Source organism: Bos indicus x Bos taurus, chromosome 13 (assembly GCF_003369695.1).
Source record: "Bos indicus x Bos taurus breed Angus x Brahman F1 hybrid chromosome 13, Bos_hybrid_MaternalHap_v2.0, whole genome shotgun sequence".
Taxonomy (NCBI): domain Eukaryota; kingdom Metazoa; phylum Chordata; class Mammalia; order Artiodactyla; family Bovidae; genus Bos; species Bos indicus x Bos taurus.
Genome location: NC_040088.1, coordinates 40,003,945 through 40,029,142, shown reverse-complemented (window position 1 = coordinate 40,029,142; position 25,198 = coordinate 40,003,945). Strand labels below are relative to the sequence as shown.

Here is a 25,198-nt window from a genome sequence, read left to right as displayed (position 1 = left end):
CCCAGGTCACACATGTAAGGACTTTGTCATTATACTAGGGTTACCAGGTAAACCAAGAATATCTTGCCTCTCAAGATTTTAATCAGCTTTACAAGATCATTCCCAGACCAGGTTCAGAACCATGCCCCTGCAGTGGAAACACAGAGTCCTCACCACTGGATCACCAGGAAAGTCCCAGGTTAAAGGAAATTTTTGGCCACAATTTCATAACACCTACATTTTCGGCTCTCTTCTCCATCTCTTCTGCTTCTGGAACCCCTACACTGTGAATGTTAGTATGTTCTATTCCCTAGTTAATGTAGCATTTTTCTTATGATTCTGTATTCTGGTAAATTATTTTTGTAAATTATTAATCTCTACCTCAATATCTGATCCTTTCAAGTTTTCTTTTAATTGTTTCATTTGACACAAATTCCTCTCTCTTCTCATTTTGCTTAGCTTCCTCCTTTTCTATTAAGTTATGTGAAAAAGTTACCTGTCCTGGTTTTGTGGGGCTGCCCTTGTGTGGACCCGTCCCTGTGCAGTCTGTGTGCACAAGGCTTTGGGGCAGAGCTGGAGCTGAGCTGGTCAGAGGTCACCCCTTCCCAGGGCGTGCTGGCAACTGTCACCTTGATGGGAAGGAGAAGGGCAGGCTAGAGCCAGAGCCCAGTGTGAGCAAAGGCTTCTGTGCTCGGTGGCTGTCTCCACCCTACTGGGCCAGGCGAGTTCCAAGACGCTGGAGCAGAACTCTGAGGGTTGGGTCCAGACTGGTTCCACTCCTTGTAAGTGTGCACCCCCTGTAAGTGTGCACCCCCATCCCCTGCACTGCACCTTTGCCCTAGCGGGTGGAGGAGCCAGAGGAAGGTGTGCAGGAGCAGCCCCTGGTGCGGGCAGCTGTGCATGTGGTGCAGCACTGACACACCGTCAGAGCCCCAGCCCCTGCTCCTTGGGGCCCTCTGTGATGGCCGCCCTGCCCTGTCCAGATGTGTGTGTGTTCCTGTGTGTGTATGTGTTCCTATATGTGTGTCCCTTTGTGTGTGTGTGTTCCTGTGTGTGTGTGTTCCTGTGTGTGTGTATATTCCTGTATGTGTGTTCCTCTGTGTGTTTGTGTTTCTGTATGTGTGTTCCTCTGTGTGTTTCTGTGTGTGTGCATTCAGTTTGGTACTTGAAAGAACAGGGAAAATCTCACTCTTGGTAGATTTGTTCCTTGTCATGACTTTTACTAGTTGGCTCGTCATGGTCCTAGTCCTGGGATCAGCCCAACAGGAAAGCTATGGGTGGCTTAGTTCATTTCTGAGTCAGCATCTTACCTGGCCGAGACTGGCCATCTGATTCTGGTGAATTTATGACTGTTTTTGAATGCACTATGTCCCCCAAAGCCACACCCCCATTCTATTCAGGGCCTTTTAATACATGGTCTAGTCTATGTCTCCACCCTTATACCTTTGTCCTTGGCTCCGTATGTATGTATATATACACACAAACATATATATATATATAGTTCCCCTGCAGCTGCAATAGGCATTCCAGGAGCTCTTCAGTTTAAGCTTAGAGTTAAGTGGAACAGACACTAGTCCCCAGACAGCCCCCAAGTAGGTTGGAATACCGCACATAAGGTTTTCTGTTATCACTCTAGATTAAGGGAGCAACTGGGAGCTCATCAAGGTTGCACTGCCCCAGGCAGGAGGAGGGTACAGGTGAGTAATACACGATGAAATTTCCTTCCACTCTGTTCTTGATTTTTCCTAATTGGCTGTTCACTTTGTTGCTGTCGATCTGTGTTTGACTGTTTTCCAGACTCCTATGAAGTTTTCAGGTGATTTCTCTTTCTTTTCTTGTCTTTCCATGGGAGAGTTCAGTCCTCCCACCTCACCATTTTGCCAACATCATTGTACATGTTAAATTTTGTCTTCACAACGTTCTTACGCATCAGTGCATCATATTTTCTGTTACTCTTTCCAGATTTGTTGCATTTTAATTTGTTTATAGGTTTTTCATTTATGAATGATGTGGAGCAGTTAGTAAATTATGTAAAATATGTATCAGTGACATTATGAGAGTACCCTAAAAGTTATATAACTAGCTACAAGGGATCAACACTCAAAGTCTCTTTGAACACTGTACATGGTATCCTAAGGCTATTAATAATTAACTTCCAATAAGCACTTTGCCAAAATGTCTCATTTCCATTTTCTGTTCAGGGTTTCACCAGTCAGGTCTGTAAAGCATAATAATTTTGCTGCGGGAAATGTAAAAGGGGAAATTTATTTTCACTTGAAGTTTTGATTCTTTATTAAGGGGTAACATTTTGAAAAATGCTATTAAACACTTTCAGATTGTGTGATTTGTGTGTATGTGTGTGTGTTTACTGTAAGGTAGTTTTTTCAATTGATGTTTGATTGAGATTGGGCTTCATAATAGAAAATTAAAAAAGATTTTTGTTGGAAGTTTCTAGTCTAACAAATAGTCAATAATTGCTCACCCAATCTCATCATTGTATAATATGTGAGGTTATGTTGATAAAAAGAATCAAACAAGTTAACTGTGTTCAATCATCTCTGACTCCATGGGTACTAGTTTAATCATGCTTCTCCTACAGTGTCTCTGCTAACACTGGACAGTGCAGCTAGGGTGTGATGTTCTTGTTATTTATAACATTTGAAGGGAGAAGAAAAAAATCCCAGTCTGCTTACTCAGAGGAGCAACAGACAATGGATCCCAAAGGCCAGAAGGTGAAGCTTAATGATGGCCACTTCATTCCTGTCCTGGGATTTGGAACCTATGCACCTCAAGAGGTAACAGTACTGGTTGTGGGTTGAGATATAAATAGTAGTGGATGTGACACAAGCAGAAGGGACTTGGGTTGTCAAGCACTGAGCTCCTGTGTGACTCTGGGAGGGTCATGTGGTTCCACCAACCAGGCTAGAACCATTTCCTCTGAAAGAGGAGAAAGCATTCAGCCTTTACTCTGCATCATGGTCTCAAGCTGTGCTCACCTGCAGATGACTCTGGGTTTCCTTCCAGTTTCTATCTCTTTCCCAGATTGGCAGAAGAGGTGAGACTCAGCTGTCAAGAATAGTGTCAGCTGCTTTGCTTTGAAGGTGATTGCAATGGTGAGGTTTATCTGTATATTTAATTAATTCCAGAACTCTTTCCTCCTTCCAAAAAGCCATGACACAGAGAAGTATTTGAGGTGGGAGGTGCTGTAGATGAGTTGAATGAAAAATAATGGGAATGAATTTCTTTGATACTGTGGGGTGCCTTCTAGATGGCAGGCAAGAAACACTCCAGCTGTGTTTTGCCTCATATTTTTGTTTCTGCTTGGAAATTCATTCTCAGAGAAAATATACTGTCATTTGAGGGTAAAAGTTACTACCTTACAGGCCAGGTTTTGTAATGTTTTCTTGGGCTTCCCCGGGTAGTTCAAATGTTAAAGAATCTGCCTGCAATGTGGGGGATCTGAGTTCGATCCCTGGGTCAGGAAGATCCCCTGGAAAAGGAAATGGCAACCCACCCCAGTATTCTTGCAGAGAATCCCGTGGACAGAGGAGCCTGATGGGCGACAGTCCATGTGGTCACAAAGAGTTGGACATGACTGAATGACTAACACTTTAACACTTTGAAATGGGAAAGATTCTGAATCATATAAAAAGAAATGGAATATTATTCAGCATTAAAATGACATTAATCCTGCTATTTGCAACTGCACAGATGGATGGTGAGAATATTAAAGCAAGTGAAACAAGCCAGAAATAGAAAGACAAATACTGTATAATCTCCTTGTAGCTAGAATCTTAAAAAGTAGAACTCATAGAAGCAGAGAATAGAGGTGTGGTGACCAGAAGCTGGTGTCAAGCCTGGGAAAAATGGTAAGTTGTTGGTCAAGGGTACAGACCATCAATTATAAGATGAATAATCATGGAGACCTGATGTAAAGCACTGTGACTATAGTTAAAAATGATGGGATAAATCTTTAATTTTGTAGACTAGATCTTATGTCTTCTTCAGTTCAGTTCAGTTGCTCAGTCGTGTCCGACTCTTTGCAACCCCATGAATCGCAGCATGCCAGGCCTCCCTGTCCATCACCAACTCCCGGAGTTCACTGAAACTCACATCCATAGAGTTGGTGATGCCATCCAGCCATCTCATCCTCCATCGTCCCCTTCTCCTGCTGCCCCCAATCCCTCCCAGCATCAGAGTCTTTCCCAATGAGTCAACTCTTTGCATGAGGTGGCCAAAGTACTGGAGTTTCAGCTTTAGCATCATTCCTTCCAAAGAAATCCCAGGGCTGATCTCCTTTAGAATGGACTGGTTGGATCTCCTTGCAGTCCAAGGGACTCTCAGGAGTCTTCTCCAACACCGCAGTTCAAAAGCATCAATTTTTCAGTGCTCAGCTTTCTTCACAGTCCAACTCTCACATCCATACATGACCACAGGAAAAACCATAGCCTTGACTAGATGGACCTTTGTTGGCAAAGTAATGTCTCTGCTTTTGAATATGCTATCTAGGTTGGTCATAACTTTCCTTCCAAGGAGTAAGTGTCTTTTAATTTCATGGCTGCAATCACCATCTGCAGTGATTTTGGAGCCCCAAAAAATAAAGTCTGACACTGTTTCCACTGTTTCCCCATCTATTTCCCATGAAGTGATAGGACCAGATGCCATGATCTCCATTTTCTGAATGTTGAGCTTTAAGCCAACTTTTTCACTCTCCTCTTTAACTTTCATCAAGAGGCTTTTTAGTTCCTCTTTACTTTCTGCCATAAGGGTGGTGTCATCTGCATATCTGAGGTTATTGATATTTCTCCCGGCAATCTTGATTTCAGCTTGTGCTTTTTCCAGCCCAGCATTTCTCATGATGTCCTCTGTGTGTAAGTTAAATAAGCAGGGTGACAATATTACAAACACCCAAAAAAATTAGGTGTGTGAGGTGATGGAACTGTTACCTAGGTTGATTTTGGTAATTCATTAAGAGTGGATACTTACATTGGTAAGAATAATCATGGGAAATGGTAACTGATTGAAGTTCAAGCTTGAATGAAGCTCAAACCGGGAGAAAGATCAATAACTTCAGAATGGAGATGACACCACCCTAATGGCAGAAAGGAAGAGGAGCTAGAGAATCTCTTGATGAAGGTGAAAGAGGGAGTGAAAAGCTGACTTAAAATTGAACATTCAAATCCTAAGATCATGTCATTCAGTCCCATCGCTTTATGGCAAATAAATGGGGGAGAAATGGGAACAGTGGCAGACTTTATTTTCTTGGACTTCAAATCATTGTAGACGGTGACTGTAGCCAGGAAATTAAAAGATAATTGCTCCTCAGAAGAAAAGCTACGAGAAACCTAGACATCGTCTTAAGCAGAGACATTGGCTTGTGGACAAAGGTCCACATAGTCAAAGCCATGGTTTTTCCATTCGTTATGTATGGATGTGAGAGTTGGACCATAAAAGGCTATGCACGGAAGAATTGATGCTTTTGAACTGTGGTGTTTGAGAAGTCTTGAGAATGCCTTGGACAGCAAGGAGATCAAACCAGTCAGTCCTAAAGGAAATCAACCCTGAGTATTCCTTGGAAGGACTGATGCTGAAGCTGAAGCTCCAATACTTTGGCCACACAATACAAAGAGCCAACTTATTGGAAAAGACCCTGATTCTGGAAAAGACTGAAGGCACGAGAAGAAGGAGGCAACAGAGGGTGAGATAGCTGGGTGGCATCATTGATACAACAGACATGAGTTTGAGCAAACTGCAGGAGATAATGAAATATGGGGAAACCTGGAGTGCTGCAGTCCATGGGGTCAGAAAGAATTGAACAGGACTGAGTGAATGAACAAAAACAGCGACTTATATGAGAACATCTCTTTGTACACCTTGATTGCATACAGTTTTTATGTGGTGTATTCTTTGTGGCCTCACTGGTAGACAGAGGTCTTAGAAGCAATTACCTTGTTTCTTGATGCTTTTACCAGGCACTTTACACCTTTATTGAATTATCTTCAAAGATCTCACAGTATAAATCCTATCCTGACTGCAATGTTATCCTGAGTCCTTTCGGTTCTACCAGCGAATCAGTGAACCTGCAGGTGGTCTTGAGGTCTCTGATGCCCATAATCAACCATGATCACTTCAAGATGAATGGTTCCTGGGTGTCCACTAAATCACTCACCAGGAATATTCAGGGAAATCTTCAAGCCTTCATCACCACACATACAGAACTAACCAAAGGCACAAAGAAAAGTTGATGTTGGGAAGATGAAAGCTTTTGCATAGCAATCTCTTAATCATGTGGATATCCAACTTCTCCCTTTGTTGCTTATGTAGGTTGCTAAGAGGGATGCTCTGGAATTCACCCCATTTGCTATAGAGGTTGGGTTCCGCCATATTGACTGTGCTCATGCTTACCAAAATGAAGAGCAGATAGGTCAGGCCATTCGAAGCAAGATGGCAGATGGCACTGTGAAGAGAGAAGACATATTCTGCACTTCAAAGGTACTGTGTGTGTTGTGTGTGTGCACATGTGTGCAAGTGATTGTGCCCAGGTGACAATTATATAATAGGATCCTTTTGTGAAGAGTTGCTTGGTGAACTATGCTTATTGGTAAATTCCTAAAGTATTAGAGTTCCCTGGTGGTTCAATGCTTAAGACTTGATACTTTAATGCCATGTGCCCTGATTTGATCCTTGGTTGGGGAAGTAATATCAGACAAGCCTTGCAGTAAAGCCAAATAAGTTACCTAAAGTATTCTTAATACAACTTTTATTCTTTAACCTCTGCAGCTTTGGTGCACATCCTTTCGACCAGAGTTGGTCCGACCAGCCTTGGAAAAGTCACTGAAAAGTCTTCAACTGGACTATGTCGATCTCTATATTATGCATTATCCGCTGGCTCTGAAGGTTAGAAATTCGTGTGATCACATCAGTGTTACATCTTGTGTTAGAATGTGCATCAACTCGCATGGATGGTTAAATTAAGATTTTTCTTAGTAGGTTGAAGGGATGATTACACTAGAGTAGAATCCTCCAAATAATCATTTGTGATCATCTTTTTACTGAGTTTCTTTGAATCCCTTACATACCTTCCAGAGAAAGGAGTTAATAATCTGAGACTCTCTGCCAGAAAAACTTGAGGAAATAGAACTAGGTGAGTTCTGCACACAGTCCTTGTTATGACTCCTGAGTGTCTGGGGATTTCATGAACCAAGAGTTTGGTGCAGCCGTGGTGAGCATGACACTGCCTTACATTGAACATGATGAGTTTCTCTTGTCTTTCACCCTTTCAAGTTGAGCATATTTGGTGGTGCTCCTTCTGAGTGCATCTGATCCTTGTACCTATACAGGGACTTGGGATAACTTTCCTGCACTGTCCCTGGTCTTCAGATGAGGTTTGTAGACTGCACTTATCCATTAATAAAGGTTTACTTAGAACACTTGATTTCAAGTCACAGAAATCAACTCAAACCATCCAATGCAAAATAGCTTAGTGGTCTACACAGATGGCAAGTTCCAGCCACAGACAGAAATGATGGTGGCAGTACTCTATAGATGTGTCTCCTTTTCTTATTCCTTATAAGGGCACTACTCATGGTTTACTTTATTTTTACTGAACATTTTCCATTGGTGGGAAATTTGACCTTGGGGCAGCTCAAGGCTCATGGTCATGAACATATGAGAACATGTCTGGGTCTTCCACATTCCATATCAACCTAATGAGATCTCTGCTGGTTCATGTGCCTGTCCTAGGGCACCTGATTCTCAGAGGGAAAAGAGAGTCTGATTATCTAGACCAGGTCAAGATAGCAAATTTTATTCTGGAAATAAAGTCATGTAACTTACTGCCATTCCCATCTCATAGAGGCATTTGGAAGCAGGCAAGTACAAGAACAGACAAAATTCACAGAAGTCACAGGAAGTCCCTTTTAGGACCTAGAAAAATTGTACTTATTACAACATATATTAAATATAAGAGATTAGAATAAGTCTCTCTCCTAAAGACATTGGCTATATACACAAATCATTTTGCAAATATTTTCTAGTATCTGGAAAATTTTAAACTTACCTCATGGAGGTTTAATCCCTGGTGCCAGGCAGCCTTGCTAAATGTGGAGAAATTATTTTGTGACATCTCTAAAATGACTGCTTCTATTCTAGCCAGGGGAGGAATTATATCCAAAAGATGAAAATGGAAAACTGATAGCTGACTCAGTGGATTTCTGTCTCACATGGGAGGTGAGTATGAGGAGTAGAGAGACTGGGGAGGAGCCAGGAGAGTGGGAACTTCCTTCATTTTTTCCACCTGTGAGAATGTGCCGTGGACCATCAGACTCAGCAGTTCATGAATCTAAGGGCTGGGATGCTGGGTTTGTGGGGAGGAAGCCATTGCTGTAATGTTTACAGAGAGGAATGGAGGAGGAGAATATGGGACAGTGCAGACAGGCATCTCTTTCCTTCCATATGATATGTCTTCTCCAGGGTTCAAGGAGCAAACAATATTTCTTTTTATATCATGTCTTCTTCCTCTCTTTCCTTCTTGATAATCAATGCAATTCTTGATGGATGACAGTGATTACTGATGTTTTTCAGCATTTATTCTTGCTCTATCATTCCATGTAATTGTTCACCACCCCTCCCTCCCAGGCCCTGGAGAAGTGCAAGGACGCAGGGCTGGCCAAATCCATCGGGGTGTCCAACTTCAACCACAAGCAGCTGGAGAAGATCCTGAACAAGCCGGGGCTCAAGTACAAGCCTGTCTGCAACCAGGTGAGCAGCTCAGCTTCTCCCTCTCCTGCTCTCCAGAACCTCCTTCTTGCCCTGGGGCCTGATGTCTGTCTGTCCTCCCCTCCTGTTCACCTGACCATTGTGGACAGGAGATTCTAAACAGCTGAGTTCCTGTCTGCATGGTGTGTATAAAATCCAAAATGGTATCTCTGTCTGTAAATCTGGGCGGAAAAGTGCAGAGATCTTCCCGGTAGAACGCAGAAGTTGAGGAAGGAGGTATTTCCCCGAGATGAAAGGATGGCCAAGTCACAGGGTGAAAGTGCCCTGGAGTGAACTTTGTACAGGAAGGAAAACCATGAAAATGTGGAATGGGAAATAAATTGATAAAGAGGCAAATCAGCTGAGATGGGTGTTAAGGGTTTGTGTGGGGTTCTGATGGCTGAATCCTTAGTCTTGGTGTCACAGTGTTTATAAGTCTTTAACAGGGAGCACAGTTGAGAAAACTGTGTTGGAGATGATGAAAATCATTCAGGTTAGAGGGTGGAGTTAAAGGCTCATTGTGATGCTAACACTGTATGAATTTTACTCTTGAATATCTACTCAAATGTAGAGCCCATCTTTTGGTTAGTCAATCTCAGACTGGTTCTCCCATCTATGTCCATCATAAATTAAGTGTATAAACAAACTTTTCTCTATTTCTCTCTGTTGATATTAATATTTCCAAATTACATTTAATGTTATAGTATTTCCTTTATCATTTTTTAAACTTTTTGCCTTTCTTTGTCATTTAATATTACATTTCCATAATACGTGACACTCTTCTCTATTGGTTTTCTACAGGTGGAATGTCACCCTTATCTCAACCAGAGGAAACTGTTGGATTTCTGCAAGTCACATGATATTGTTCTTGTTGCCTATAGTGCTCTGGGATCCCAAAGAGTAAAAGGATGGTATTGAACTCTAATGAAAGCAACAGGGAGTTTATGTAAAATTCAATTTTTGATGAGATAGTTTAAATCATACAATACTCAGATAACTCTCATAGGCAGAGGGGAGAGAGAGGAGTAATGGAATGAATTCTTCTCTTTTATCTTCCCATCACCCTACCAATTTTTCTAGATTATATTAGCTTGTCGACTCATGAATAACAAATGTCTACATTAAAATCTATATATAATCTCCTGGTTGAGACCAGAGACACAAGCTTATGTCATGATTTACTTATTAACTAATGTGCACATTTTTAAAAATAGGTGTTCCAAGGTTCACTTACCTTATGTCTAAAGTTGAGATAATAGTATTTAACTCCTAGGTTTCTATCATGATAGAAAAAAAATTCAATTTGAACCATTTTTATAAGCATCTATAGTAGAATAATGATGAAATAAATGTCTCTTATTTTGAGACCTCTCAATTTTTATCAATACCTTAGAAAAAGTGAAATTTACAAACAATTCTTGGTCTTTCCTTCTGCTTCTCTATTCATGCCCTTGATTATATAAGAAAAAACACCCCTGAAAATTAAAGGAAAAAGATCCACGAGTTTGGCAGTCATGGTCTCAACTCAATAATGCCTCCGAATCACCTGCAGAGCTTTGTAAACAGAATAGGAGGTGACACAGTTGAGGTTCTGATTCAGTTTGTTTTCAGCTCTGCCATGGAATTTGTATTTCTTACAAGATCTTAGTTGATAGTGATGATGCTGGTCAATGAACTATACTTTGGGAAGCCCTGGTCTAGAGTGAACCTCTTGTTCTGTTTGGGAAAATATTCAGAAATTGAGTATTTAGTCTCGGCTCCTCAGCATTTCTGAATTTCCTTCCAGGGTGAACCCAAACCACCCCGTTCTCTTGGAGGACCCAGTTCTCTCTGCCATTGCCCAGAAGCACAAGAAAACGGCAGCTCTGGTTGCCCTTCGCTACCAGATACAACGTGGGGTTGTGGTTCTGGCCAAGGGTAACAACAAGAAGTGGATCAAAGAGAACATGCAGGTGATGATGAGTGGGGCTGTGGGCAGAGGGCTCCTAGGGAGCATCCTTCACGAGGGTCATGCTTTGTCCAGCTCTCAGACTATCTTTGGGCCAAAACGAGTTACCTGATCTTTCCCTGTGTGTGAATGCCTGGTAGTTTTCTCCTCCTGCTGTGGCAACAGGAGAGGCATTATGGCTGGAGAGGGTTACGGTTGGACAGAAAATGGAGATTTTAGCTTGAGCATTACATTTGCAATGTATTCTGTCACTTTGTGCAAAATGACATCTTATTTTCTTCATTCTCAATTATGCAATTGCATTATGTGATTTTTTCAATACTGTTTGAACTGCTGTAATAAAACACCATAGGTTAAGTGGCTGAGAAAAAAACTGGAATTTGTTTCTCACAGTAGAAGCTGGAGATCTGAGATCAGAATGGCTGTGTGGTCAGGCGAAGCTGCTCCTCCAAGTCACAGGTTACTCCTTGTATCTTAACATGGTGGAGGGGGCAAAGAACTCCCCCAGTTCTCTTATGTGAATATTATGTTGTTTAAATCTCTTTCATGAGGGCTCCATCATCATGACATAATCACCCCTCAAAGGATTCATTTTTAACAGCATCATCATGTGAATATGAGGACAGAAAATCTATGGCAGTGATCGTTAACTTCCAAACCATTGTATTTTTATTTTGCCTTTCCCTGAATACTAATAAGATTTCATCTTCATACATTTAATCTTGAGTTTCTGTCTTTGTGAAGTCCTCTTCAAGACTTTGTCCATTTTTGCTAGGTTGTCTATACTTTGTTTTCTGTGTAGAAGATCATTATTGTACCTTTAGCCATAATTGTATGGAAACTCCCCAGTTTCAGGATTTAATGCAGAGATGATTTATGCGTCTTTTGGATTCTGTGGTTTGACAATCAACCTGCACTCAGCTAAGTTGCCGTCCTCTGGGCTGGGCTATCCTGTGCTTTTGCAGTTCAATGCGAAGCAGCTGGGCAGTTCTGCTTTAGCAGGCGGACGAGGCTCTTGTCAGAGGAGCCTCCACCCTTCTCTGTATAGTTTTTATGAATATTTGACTAGACTGGGACAACTAATCTGGTCTTCATCTCAGCACAGTGCTATTATCCCAAGTCAGTTATTAGGGAAATAGTCCTCTTCCTGTCTGGGCTCAGATCTGGGTCATCTCTTCTGGGAAATATCACTGTCCAATGCAGGTTACAGGTCAGGCCAAGTGAGGGGAACGGAAATTGTCTCCTCATCATTTGTTTCTGTGTTTCCATTTAAATTTGGTTCTGTAATCTAGCTGGAACTGTTTATCTAAGATAATATGAAAATGGATGCACACATGTTTAAGTATATTTAAATGTAAATCTAAGGTTTCATATTTCCTCACAGATTTTCATTGTCAACTCAGTCATATATCAAGTGTCCATAAATACATTTCTGTTATCTCTTTTCTATTTAACTATTCAGTTTTCTGCACCATGTTATTAAAGTGGAAAATAAGTCTTGCTTTTCATAATGGTAATTTTTTATTTTTTAAAGCTGTATTGGCTGCTTTTGATTAGCTGTTCTTTTATTTAAAATTTAGTATCACTTTACCAACTTCCAGGAGAGAATACATGCTCAAGTCTTTGGGTCATGTTGCATTGAAACACTAGATCACTTTGGAGAAAATGAATTTCTTTACAAAATTGAGCTTTTCATTTCATGATTATGAAGTGAAGTTTTAATTACTTAGGTGTTCTTTAATGTTAAAACACTTCATAACTTTCTCCACTAAGACATTTACATAAAGTTTTTGTTAGATTTATTCATAGACAATGAGTAATTTTGATATTAGATTCCTGAACAGGCTTTAAAGGGGGAGCCTCCTCCCTGCACTACTTTAGCTGATCGCTGTCACCCTTACAGGATGTTGGGAAGAGTTAATCAGTCTAATGCTCAATTGCAGTTATCGAGTTAGGAGTACCTGAAGGCAGTGTGATTGGAAAAGAATGATTTTAGTTTGCTTTCTGGCTGAAGTGATTCACTTAGAAAGATAAGGGACTGATGCGCTGTAATGTTTGTGAGGTGGACAGAGAAGGAGAAGGTATGGGAAGGAGAGGTGAGAACTCAGCAGAGGTTCCCATGCTGGTTCTCCTGAAAGCTGAGGACAGACATGGCTTCCCTGCTCCTTCTTCTTGACTCCATCCAGCTGGAAAATCCTCCAGTCCCCAGGGGGAGACTGGCTCCTTGAGGGAGGGGTAATGTGATTGTCCCTTCCTTCCAGGTGTTTGACTTTGAACTGACTCCAGAAGACATGAAAGCAGTCGATGGCCTCAACAGAAATATAAGATATTGTGATTTTCACCCGTAAGTGACTCGCAGATGTTTCACCCAGACACTGTTTTCTCTAGCAGGCGGGTCAGCAGGGGAACTAAGCTTTTCAAAAGGATAATTCTAGAAAGACAGTGCTGATTTCCTGCTTAGGAGTAACCGGGGACTTTCTGCAGACCTCATACCAGAGATTTCCTCCAGGGTTCCATCTTTGACCAACAGCAGTGATGGGCCCAGGACAACTCATCAGTAAAATCCCCAGAGTTGGCATCGTGGTGAATTCACCACTTTGTGCCCCTATTCCCTGTGCCTGGTGCACCTCCTCTCAGTGCCGAGCACCCAGGGAACACAAAGGGCATGGTGCTGCAGCCAACAATTGTTTCAGCGACCTGTGAACATGTTTAATCTTTATCTCTTTTTACATCAGGGGAACATGATTATATTAATAATAACTATGTATTATGTGAAGAGTTGACTTATTGGAAAAGACCCTGATGCTGGGAGGGATTGGGGGCAGGAGGGGATGGGGATGACAGAGGATGAGATGGCTGGATGGCATCACTGACTCGATGGACATGAGTTTGAGTAAACTCCAGGCATTGGTGATGGACAGGGAGGCCTGGTGTGCTGCGATTCATGGGGTCCCAAAGAGTCGGACATAACTGAGCGACTGGACTGAACTGAACTGACTGATGTATTAACGAATCCATCAAAGATTACTTTCTTGTTTTGTTCTGTTTAGTTGCTTATTCATGCCCAAATCTTGGGGCCTTGTGGAATGAATCCCAACAGGCTCCTCAATCCATGGGATTCCCCAGGAAGGAATACTGGAGTGGGTTGCCATTTCCTTCTCCAGGGAACCTTGGGGATCAAGGGATCGAACCCATGTCTCCTGCCTGGCAAGTGTATCCTTTACCACTGAGCCACCTGGGAAGCCGGCATTCATGTAAATCCTGTGAACACAATTATAAAATGTATTGTTGACATTTTTATTGAGGAGGGTCTCATGAAGGTCAATGTGCAACAGTGCTGTGAAGTCACATGGGCCTGCCCCTAAGTGTCTGGTGGATATTATCATTAGTGGGCATTTCTTTTCCAAGATACCATCATTTCTTTCAAATTAATCTCTTCGTCGATCTTTTTTCCCTATTATGACTCCCATGTCCTCATCCTTGTTATCTCACAAAGTTGAATTACCAGTAGATCATGAGCTTAACTGACCCTCCAGTGAGTGACTCTGTGTCTTTAGCAGGACACACCCAGATAGGATCATCTGGGTCTCTGGTTTCTTGAGTAAAGACTCACCCCAGTTTAGCTTTTGTCCATCAGAAGTCCTTGGTGGCTCAGATGGTAAAGAATCCGCCTGCAGTGCAGGAGACCTGGGTTCAATTCCTGTGTGAGAAGATCCCCTGGAGGAGGGCATGGCAGCCCAATCCAGTATTCTTGCCTGAAAATACCCATGGACAGAGGAACCTGGTGGGTTATAGTCCATGGCGTCATAAACAGTCAGACGTGACTGAGCAACTAAGCACACTTTAGAAGTCCATCCCCTGGGGAGCCCCCACCTCCCTGACTTTGACCTAGTCACTAACATGATTCCGGCTGCTTAATTACTACAGGAGAATATTGGGACTGAAGAGACAGAAGAGAAATTTGGAAGGAAGTTTAGAGAGAAGGGAATACAAATTATTGGTTAACAAAGATTATGCTTCAAATGAAAGATCCCAAAGCTCTCCCTATTGTTTGTAAAGCTATATCATGATTCTGATAAGTGTGGAAGTCGATCAGTCATGTTCGACTCTTTGGGACCCCATTGACTATACAATCCATGGAATTTTCCGGGCCAGAATACTCGAGTGGGTAGCCTTTCCCTTCTCCAGGGGATCTTCCCAACCCAGGGATCGGTCCAGGTCTCCCACATTGCAGGCATATTCTTAACCAGCTGAACCACTATTATGTTCTGATTAAAGACATGATAATTGAAAAAAAGGTGGATAGTTGCATTTCTATACTTAAAGACTTTTAAGTATAAATGTATATTCTCTTTCATTAGGCTGTGAATGCCTAGACTCACACATCTTTGTGGGCTTGGGTCAACAGCACAGCTCCTGGCACTTGGAATCATTCAGAATTCACTTTTTAATGAAGTGAACGGAAAATGACATTTTCAGAGAGAAAAGTAGAAACATGGAAAAAAAGGAAAACAGCAGTAATACTACTTGCTGAATAACCAGTGTTTTAATACAGTACAGTATAAATTAAGAAAATAATAATCCCACTCTGTGCTCTATGATTATTCAGGTGCACAAGGTATCTCTCCAATAGATGAGAAGTTCCTAAATGGGGACACTCTGTTTTGGGGGTGCTCAATATCAGCTTAGTAATGGATTTGTGGAAAAGAGGAGCTAATTTGTTCACTGCTACCCTTCTTATCATCTAGGGACAGAAGTTCCACTTGTGTCTGAAATGATCTCCATAGCTAGACCCAGGTCTTGTGCCCTCTTGGAAATTGTAACCTGAGTCAAACTACGTATCACTGTGGAGTGAATATTACATGTGAATATTGGGACTGGACATGCAGCTTCTGTGTGTACATGGAGCAGACACCTGCGTGTGCTTGTCGGGGAGGGTGGGGAGAGGAGGGATGTGTTTGTAGATTTAGAGTTTTAGCCCATCCTGACTGCCTCCACAGAGTAATGCTTTCTCTGACAATATGACAGATTTAATAAATTAATCCGCTTCCTTCTCTTTCAGGGGTGTTGGTCACCCTGAGTTTCCATTTTCTGAAGAATATTGACTCTTAGTCCTCCTTCTGGATCTTCAAGAATTTCTTGCTTCTAGGGAAGAGGATTTTTGTACTTGGTGGATGTGCTTAAATGAAGTGTCTGAATATTTGAAAGCTTGCCTTTCCTTAAAAAAAGAAAAACAGTTTATGAAACAATAAAGACTTCAAAGTAAGAATACTCTTTCTTTCTGATATTTGAAAAAACACACAAATTGCAGAAACATTGGAAAACAGAAGGGAAAGGACAGGAAATAAAAATGAGCTACGATTAAACCACTTACTAATACTTAACTTTGGTGCATTTTCTTTATGAATCCTATGCAATTGTGTATGTGTGTTTATATAAAAGACAAATAATCTTCAATCTACAGATTGTATATTTATTTTTTAACTTAGCATAATTATCTTGGTAAGCTAAAAATATGATTTTAAAAATCCAGTATTATATTTTTATTGTAAAGCAGCACACGTTACTCATTTATTTAATTTCTCAATTGTCTGCCCATGCTTAGCATTTTGATGAGTTCTTGTATGTTCTCCCAGTATTTCATTAGTTGCCATTTACTCTCATTCAGAAAAACTTTACTGAACGTTCTTTAGTAATACATTGTTTTATAATAAATGTTAATTAAAATGAGAAATTATTTTTCTTTTAAAATGAGAAATTCTTGAGTTTATAGTCTAGTGGAGGAGGAGACAGTAAATGAAATCAGGAGAATTTAGCTGTTAGAAATGGGTAAGTGCCTGTTGAGAAAATTCTGCACAGTCTTTTGCATTTCTGTACATCTGTTAGGCAGAAACACCAACTGCCCTACATCCCACACAGCTTTTCAATTGTACAAGAAGCAGCCTTGAAAGAGAGATTGTGGCTCCCTTCATTTCTCTGGAACACAAAACACTAAATTCAGGAAGGAAGAGTGTTCACATAACATTTAAGGGCCAGCAAGTCAGCTGATGTGAGTGGAGTTTAGTGAGGAAAGAAGACAGGAGTTGACCAGAGAGCCAGTGGGGCCAGTGGATCTGTGTCACATAGGCATGTAAAAGGACTTTACTGTGAGAGAAATGGAGAATGATATTTTGTGTTTTGAGCAGAGTAGTTACAGGAACAGACATGAGTTGTTACATAACATAACCTGGTTGTTGTGTTGAGAAGAAAAGAGAAAGAAGAGCCCTCATTTAGGACTCTACAGGAATTTAGGTGAGAGATGATGTTGGCTTGGACCACAGAAGGAGCAGTAAATATGGTCAGAGTTGTTAGAACAGGGATTTATTTTAAGGGCAGCATGACTTAGACTGTCTAACATGTTGGACATACAGTTAAAGGAAAAGGGGAATCAAAGTTGACTCCAGGTGTTTGTGGCTAAGGGACAGGAGATGGAGATGCCATTTTCTCAGATGGAGACGATGTGGGGGAGCACACTTTTGTGGGAAGATTAGGAGTTCAATTATAGACATGTATCTTTGAGATGCCTTTAGGTACCCAAGTGAAGATGCATGCATACAGTTGGACATAGAATTCTACCAGAGAAAAGGTTTAGATAAAATATTTAACTTGTGGTTTGTTAATTTTAGTTGCCTCTTAAAGCCACGAGACTCGATAATCAAAGATGTTATACAGTGAGTGGTATAGATAGGGAAGTTAAGCTTCATGAGAACCCAGCATTAAGAAGGTGATTAAAAAAAAATATGGAGGAACCTGCAAAAGAGGCTGAGAAGGATTGGTGAGTGAGGAAGGAGGGGTTGTTCTTAGAAGGCATGTGAAGCAGATGTTTGGAAGAAAAAAGAGACCAATGCTAACAAGGGGACAAATCAGGGAAGACTGAAACTGACCACTGGATTGGGCAGTTAACCTTGGCAAGGTCAAGTGCAGCTTTGATAGAGTGGTGAAGGCAAACCATGAGGAGAATGGGTTCAAGAAATGGTGCAAGAGATCAGTGAGAAGCAGAGTATACACAGTCTTCAAAGACTTTGCTGTAATGATGACCACAGAATTGCACAGTCTCTGAGGAGAAAAGTGATATCAAGAGACAAGTTTCCCTGATGCGGCAGATGACTGCCTGCCTCTGAGGTCAGAGGAACAGTCCAGCAGAGAGAGGAAAACCTATGATGCAGCGGATGGAGGTGGGGCTGACTTGAACCACATCTGTATTAGTTACTGTTGCTGCTACAACAAATGACCAAAACCTTTGGGGATGGAAACGAAAATAATGTATTATTTTATATTTCTGGAGGTCAGAAATTCAAAATCTGGTTCCATGGGCTAAAATTGAAGTGTCAGCAGATGTGCCTTCTTTTCTGGAGGTTGTAGGGGAAAATCTGTTTTCTTGCCTTTTCCAACTCCTAAAGACCAGGTCTTGTGTTGTTGGAAGAGGGTATTTGCTAAGACAAGAGCATTCTCTTTGTAATACTCTGTTTAGTCTTTGCCCTGCTTCATTTGTACTCCAAGGCCAAACTTGCCTGTTACTTCTGTTATCTCTTGACTTCTTACTTTTGCTTCACAGTCCTCTATGATGAAAAGGACATCTTTTATTTATTTTTTTTGGTGTTGGATCTAGAAGGTCTTATAGGTCTTTACAGAACCATTCAACTTCAGCTTCTTTGGAATTTGAAGTTGGGGCATAGACTTGGATTATTGTGATGCTGAATGATTTGTTTTGGAAATGAACTGAGATCCTTCTGCTGATTTTGAGATTGCACCCATGTACTGCATTTCAGACTCTTCTCTTGACAATGAGGGCTACTCCAATTCTTCTAAGGGATTCTTGCCCACAGTAGTAGATATAATGGTCATCTGAATTAAAATTGTCCATTCCAGCCCATTTTGGTTCACTGATTCCTAAAATGTTGATCTTTACTCTTGCCGTCTCCTGTTTGACCATATTCAATTTACCTTGATTCATGGACCTAACATCCCAGGTTCCTATGCAATATCGTTCTTTAAAGCATCAGACTTTACTTTTACCACTAGACACACCCACAACTGGGTGTTGTTCTGTGTTGGCTCATCCTCTTTCTTTCTGCTGGTATATTTCTATTCTTCCTTAGTAGCATGTTGTGCACCTACTAACCTGGGGTGCTCATTTTTCAGTGTCATATCTTTTTGCCTTTTCATACTGTTAATGCGGTTCTCAAGACAAGAATGCTAAGTGGTTTGCCATTCCCTTCTCCAGTGAACCACATTTTATCAGAACTCTCTACCAGGACCTGTCCATCATGGGTGAATGGCATGACTTATAGACTGAGCGACTGAACTGAACTGATAGTTACTGGCGTTACACAAGGCTTTGATCCATCTGATTATTTTGCTTAGTTTTCTGTGATTGTGGTTTTCATTCTGGAGGCCATAGCACTGAGATTCTTGCTCCTTCTTTCTGCCCTGTGATGGATGAGGATAAGAGGCTTGTACAAGCTACTTGATGGGAGGGACTGGCTGTGGGGAAAACTGAGTCTTGCTCTGGTGGGCAGGGCCATGTTCAATAAATCTTTCATCCAATTTTCTGCTAATGTGTGGGACTCTGGTTCCTCCCTGTACTAGGGAAAGCAACTAGGCAATTCAGGTCAGTTCAGTTCAGTTGGTCTGTCGTGTCTGACTCTTTGTGACCCCATGGACTGCAGTACACCAGGCTTTCCTGTCCATCACCAAGTCCTGGAGCTTACTCAAACTCATGTCCCTCGAGTTGAGGGTTCCATCCAACCATCTCAACCTATGTCGTCCCCTTCTCCTCTCACCTTCAATCTTTCACAGCATCAGGGCTTTTCCCAGTGAGTCAGTTCTTCGCATCAGGTGGCCAAATTATTGGATTTTGAGCTTCAGAATCAGTCCTTCCAATGAGTGAGTATTCAGGACTGGTTTCCTTTAGGATGGACTGGTTGGATCTCCTTGCAGTCCAAGGGATTCTCAAGAGTGTTCTCCAACACCACAGTTCAAAAGCATCAATTCTTCAGTGCTCAGCTGCCTTTATAGTCCAACTCTCACATCCATACATGACTACTGGAAAAACAATAGCTTTGACTAGATGGCCTTTTGTTGGCAAAGTAATGTCTCTGCTTTTTAATATGCTATCTAGGTTTGTCATAGCTTTTCTTCCAAGGATCTTTTAATTTCATGGCTGCAGTCACCATCTGCAATGATTTTGGAGCCCCCCCAAATAAAGTCTCTCACTGTTTCCATTGTTTCCCCATCTATTTGCCATGAAATGATGGGACCAGATGCCATGATCTTCATTTTCTGAATGTTGAGCTTTAAACCAACTTTTTCACTCTCCTCTTTCACTTTCATCAAGAGGCTCTTTAGTTCTTCTTCACTTTCTGCCATAATGGTTGTGTTATCTGCATATCTGAGGTTATTGCTATTTCTCCCAGCAATCCTGATTCCAGCCTGTGCTTCATCCAGCCCAGCATTTTTCATGATGTACTCTACATATAAGTTAAATAAGCAGGGTGACAATGTACAGCCTTGATGTACTCCTTTCCCAATTTGGAACCTGTCTGTTTTTCCATGTCCAGTTCTAACTGTTGCTTGTTGTCCTGCATACAGATTTATCAAGAGGTAGGTCAGGTGGTCTGGTATTCCCATCTCTTGAAGAATTTTCCACAGTTTGTTGTGAAGGCCATTCAGGTATGACCTAAATCAAATGGTTATACAATGGAAGTGACAAATATATTCAAGAGATTAGATCTGATACAGAGTGCCTAAAGAATTGTGGATGGAGGTTCATAACATTGTACAGTAGGCAGTGACTGACACCATCCCCAAGTAAAAGAAATGCAAGAAGACAAAATGGCTGTCTGAGAAAGCCTTACAGATACCTGAGAAAAGAAGAGAAGTGAAAGGGCAAAAGAGAAAGGGAAATATATAGGCAGCTGAATGCAGAGTTCTGAAGACTAGCAAAGAGAAATAAGAACACCTTCATAAGTGAACAATGCAAAGAGATAGACTGAAACAATAGAGTGAGAAAGACTAGAGATCTCTTCAGAAAACTAGAGATACCAAGGGAAAATGTCATGCAAAGGTAGGCACAGTAAAGGACAGAAACAGTATGGACCTAAAAGAAGCAAAAGAGATTAAGAACAGATGGCAAGAATACACAGAATTAACCGCAAATGTCAATGATCCAGATAACCACTATGGTGTGGTCACTTACCTCCAGCCAGACATCCTGGAGTGTGAAGTCTAGTGGGCCTTCAGTTCAGTTCAGTTCAGTCACTCAGTCGTGTCTGACTCTTTGCGACCCCATGAATTGCAGCACGCCAGGCCTCCCTGTCCATCACAAACTCTTGGAGTTCACTAAGACTCACGTCCATCAAGTCAGTGATGCCATCCAGCCATCTCATCCTCTGTCGTCCCCTTCTCCTCCTGCCCCCAATCTCTCCCAGCATCAGAGTCTTTTCCAATGAGTCAACTCTTCGCATGAGGTGGCCAAAGTACTGGAGTTTCAGCTTCAGCATCATTCCCTCCAAAGAAATCCCAGGGCTGATCTCCTTCAGAATGGACTGGTTGGATCTCCTTGCAGTCCAAGGGACTCTCAAGAGTCTTCTCCAACACCACAGTTCAAAAGCATCAATTCTTCAGTGCTCAGCCTTCTTCACAGTCCAACTCTCACATCCATACATGACCACAGGAAAAACCATAGCCTTGACCAGACAGACCTTTGTTGGCAAAGTAATGTCTCTGCTTTTCAATATGTTATCTAGGTTGGTCATAACTTTCCTTCCAAGGAGTAAGCGTCTTTTAATTTCATGGCTGCAGTCACCATCTGCAGTGATTTTGGAGCCCCCCAAAATAAAGTCTGACATTGTTTCCACTGTTTCCCCATCTATTTGCCATGAAGTGATGGGACCAGATGCCATGATCTTTGTTTTCTGAATGTTGAGCTTTAAGCCAACTTTTCACTCTCCACTTTCACTTTCATCAAGAGGCTTTTTAGTTCCTCTTCACTTTCTGCCATAAGAGTGGTGTCATCTGCACATCTGAGGTTATTGATATTTCTCCCGGCAATCTTGATTCCAGCTTGTGTTTCTTCCAGTCCAGCGTTTCTCATGATGTACTCTGCATAGAAGTTAAATAAGCAGGGTGATAATATACAGCCTTGACATACTCCTTTTCCTATTTGGAACCAGTCTGTTGTTCCATGTCCAGTTCTAACTGTTGCTTCCTGACCTGCATACAGATTTATCAAGAGGCAGGTCAGGTGGTCTGGTATTCCCATCTCTTTCAGAATTTTCCACAGTTTATTGTGATCCACACAGTCAAAGGCTTTGGCATAGTCAATAAAGCAGAAATAGATGTTTTTCTGGAACTCTCTTGCTGTTTTGATGATCCAGCGGATGTTGGCAATTTGATCTCTGGTTCCTCTGCCTTTTCTAAAACCAGCTTGAACATCTGGAAGTTCACAGTTCACGTATTGCTGAAGCCTGGCTTGGAAAATTTTGAGCATTACTTTACTAGCGTGTGAGATGAGTGCAATTGTGCGGTAGTTTGAGCATTCTTTGGCATTGCCTTTCTTTGGGATTGGAATGAAAACTGACCCTTTCCAGTCCTGTGGCCACTGCTGAGTTTTCCAAATGTGATGGCATACTGAGTGCAGCACTTTCACAGCATCATCTTTCAGGATTTGAAATAGCTCAACTGGAATTCCATCCCCTCCACTAGCTTTGTTCATAGTAATGCTTTCTAAGGCCCACTTGACTTCACATTCCAGGATGTCTGGCTCTAGATGAGTAATCACACCATCATGATTATCTGGGTCATGAAGATCTTTTTGTACAATTCTTCTGTGTATTCTTGCCACCTCTTCTTAATATCTTCTGCTTCTCTTAGGTCCATGCCATTTCTGTCCTTTATCGAGCCCATCTTTGCATGAAGTGTTCCCTTGGTACCTCTAATTTTCTTGAAGAGATCTCTAGTCTTTCCCATTCTGTTGTTTTCCTCTATTTCTTTGCGTTGATCACTGAGGAAGGCTTTCTTATCTCTTCTTGCTATTCTTTGGAACTCTGCATTCACATGCTTATATCTTTCCTTTTCTCCTTTGCTTTTTGCTTCTCTTCTTTTCACAGCTTTTTGTAAGGCCTCCCCAGACAGCCATTTTGCTTTTTTGCTTTTCTTTTCCATGGGGATGGTCTTGATCCCTGTCTCCTGTACAATGTCACGAACCTCAGTCCATAGTTCATCAGGCACTCTATCTATCAGATCTAGGCCCTTAAATCTATTTCTCACTTCCACTGTATAATCATAAGGGATTTGATTTAGGTCATACCTGAATGGTGGGCCTTAGGAAGCATTATTATGAACAAAGGTCGTGGAGATGATGGATTTCAAGCTGAACTATTTTAAATCCTAAAAGATGATGCCGTTAATGTGTTGCCCTCAATTTACCAGCAAATTTGGAAAACTGTAGAAAATGTCAGTTTTCATTTCAATCCCAAAGAAGGGCAATTGCAAAGAATGTTCAAACTACTGCAAATTGTACTCTTTTCACATGCTAGCAAATTAATGCTCAAAATCCTTCAAGCTAGACTTCAACAGTATGTGAGCCAAAGACTTCCAAGTGTACAAGTTAGATTTAGAAAAGGCAGAGGCCCAGAGATCAAATTGCCAGCATCCATGGGATCATAGAAAAAGCAAGAGAATTCCAGAAAAATATCCACTCCTCCTCACTGACTATGCTAAAGCCTTTGGGTGTGTGGATCACAACAAACTGTGGAAAATTCTTAAAGAGATGGTAATACCAGACCATCTTACCAGCCTCCTGAGAAACCTGTATGCAGGTCAAGAAGCAACAGATAGAAGTGGATATGGAACAATGGGCTGCTTCAAAATTGGGAAAGAAGTATGTCAAGACTGTATATTATTGTATCCTGCTTATGTAACTTATATGCAGAGTACATCATGTGAAATGAAGGACTGGATGAATCACAAGCTGGAATCAAGATTGCCAGGAGAAATATCAATAACCTCAGATACGCAGGTGACACTACCCTTTTGGCAGAAAGTGAGGAGGAACTAAAGAGCCTCTTGATGAAGGTGAGGGAGGAGAGTGAAAAAGTTGGCTTAAAACTCAACATTCAAAAACTGAGATTATGGCATCTGGTCCCATAAGTTTATGGGAAATAGATAGGGAAAAAATGGAAACAGTGACAGGCTTCATATTCTTGGGCTAAAAATCAATGTAGACTGTGACCACAGCCATGAAATTAAAGACACTTGCCTCTTGGAAGAAAAGCTATGAGAAGCTTAGAGAGCATATAGAAAAGCAGAGACATCACTTTTCTGACAAAGGTCCATAGAGTCAAAGCTTTGGCTTTTCCTGTAATCATGTAGGATGTGAGAGTAGGACCATAAAGAAGGCTGAGCACCGAAGAATTGATGCTTTTGAACTGTGGTGCTGGAGAAGACTCGTGGGAGTCCCTTGAACTGAAAGAAGATCAAACCAATCAACCCTAAAGGAAATCCTAGTTCCAACCATGATATTTATTGAAAGGACTGATGCTGAACCTGAAGCTCCAATACTTTGGCCACCTGATGCTAAGAGCTGACTTATTAGAGAAGACCCTGATTTTGGGCAAGATTGAAGGCAGGAGGAAAAGGGCCAACAGAGGACAAGATGGTTGGAGGACATCATTGACTCAATGGAAATGAATTTGAGCAAACTCTGGGAAATAGTGAAGGACAGAGGAGGCTGGTGTGCTGCAGTCCATAGGGTGGCAAAGAGTCGGACACAACTGAACGACTGAACACCTCATTTTTTGCCTTGTAGACTCTTCCGTCATCTTCAGAGACAGCACATCACATCTTGGAGTGTCTTTTCTAATGCTCCTATCTTCCCACCTTCTCTTTGACTACAGCCCTCCCAGGTCCCAGGACTTTGTGATTACACTAGGGTGACCCAGGTAATCCAGGAACATCCGCTGTCTCATGGTTTTAATCACCTTTGCCAAGTAGTTCCCTGACCAGGTTCAAAACCTGTGCCCCCTGTAGTGGAAGCACAGAATCCTCACCACTGGACCACCAGGGAAGTCCCAGGTTCAGAAGTTTTTACCCATAATTTCACCACATACATTTTGCACCCTTTTCCCTTACTTGTCTCCTTCTGAAACCCCTATCATGTGAATGTTTTTATGTTCTATTCCCTAGTTAGAGAAGCATTCTTAATTACTATTCTGAATTCTGGTAAATGAATTATTTTGGTAAATTATTCATCTCTATCTCTTTAGCAGATTTTTTCAGGTGTTTTTCTTATTGTTTCATTTGAGACAAATTCCTTTGTCTTCTCATTTTGCTTTACTTTCTCTGTCTCTAGGAAAAAGAGACAGAAAAAGTGAAAAAGTTTCCTGATCTGTTCTTACAGGGGTGTCCTTGTGTGGATGCATCCTTATGCAGTCTGTGTGCCCAGAGGCTTTGGGGCAAAGCTGGAGCTGAGGT

General features: G+C 41.5%; 1 protein-coding gene across 3 annotated transcripts; it reads left to right on the top strand.

Moving 5' to 3' along the window:
* The first annotated feature begins 592 nt into the window (after positions 1 to 592).
* Positions 593 to 16,061, top strand: LOC113903414 (prostaglandin F synthase 1-like). Of its 3 annotated transcripts, XM_027559506.1 has the most exons (11): positions 593 to 761; positions 1,616 to 1,676; positions 2,644 to 2,774; positions 6,304 to 6,471; positions 6,760 to 6,876; positions 8,131 to 8,208; positions 8,617 to 8,739; positions 9,538 to 9,647; positions 10,523 to 10,688; positions 12,946 to 13,028; positions 15,747 to 16,061. In XM_027559506.1, the coding sequence occupies exons 3-11, from the start codon at positions 2,691 to 2,693 to the stop codon at positions 15,787 to 15,789; spliced, it is 972 nt and encodes a 323-aa protein (XP_027415307.1). In that variant the 5' UTR covers positions 593 to 761; positions 1,616 to 1,676; positions 2,644 to 2,690; the 3' UTR covers positions 15,790 to 16,061. The 3 variants fall into 3 exon arrangements, with proteins under 3 accessions (XP_027415307.1, XP_027415308.1, XP_027415309.1); XM_027559507.1 differs by lacking the exon at positions 1,616 to 1,676; XM_027559508.1 differs by lacking the exons at positions 593 to 761; positions 1,616 to 1,676 and adding an exon at positions 2,168 to 2,195.
* Positions 16,062 to 25,198: the final 9,137 nt, after the last annotated feature.

Coding starts and splice junctions, on each gene's coding strand:
- LOC113903414 (XM_027559507.1), top strand. CDS start 2,691: ATGGATCCCAAAGGCCAGAAGGTGAAGCTTAATGATGGCCACTTCATT. Junction 6,877..8,130: donor ATTATCCGCTGGCTCTGAAG/GTTAGAAATTCG, acceptor CTTCTATTCTAG/CCAGGGGAGGAATTATATCC. Junction 9,648..10,522: donor TCCCAAAGAGTAAAAGGATG/GTATTGAACTCT, acceptor ATTTCCTTCCAG/GGTGAACCCAAACCACCCCG.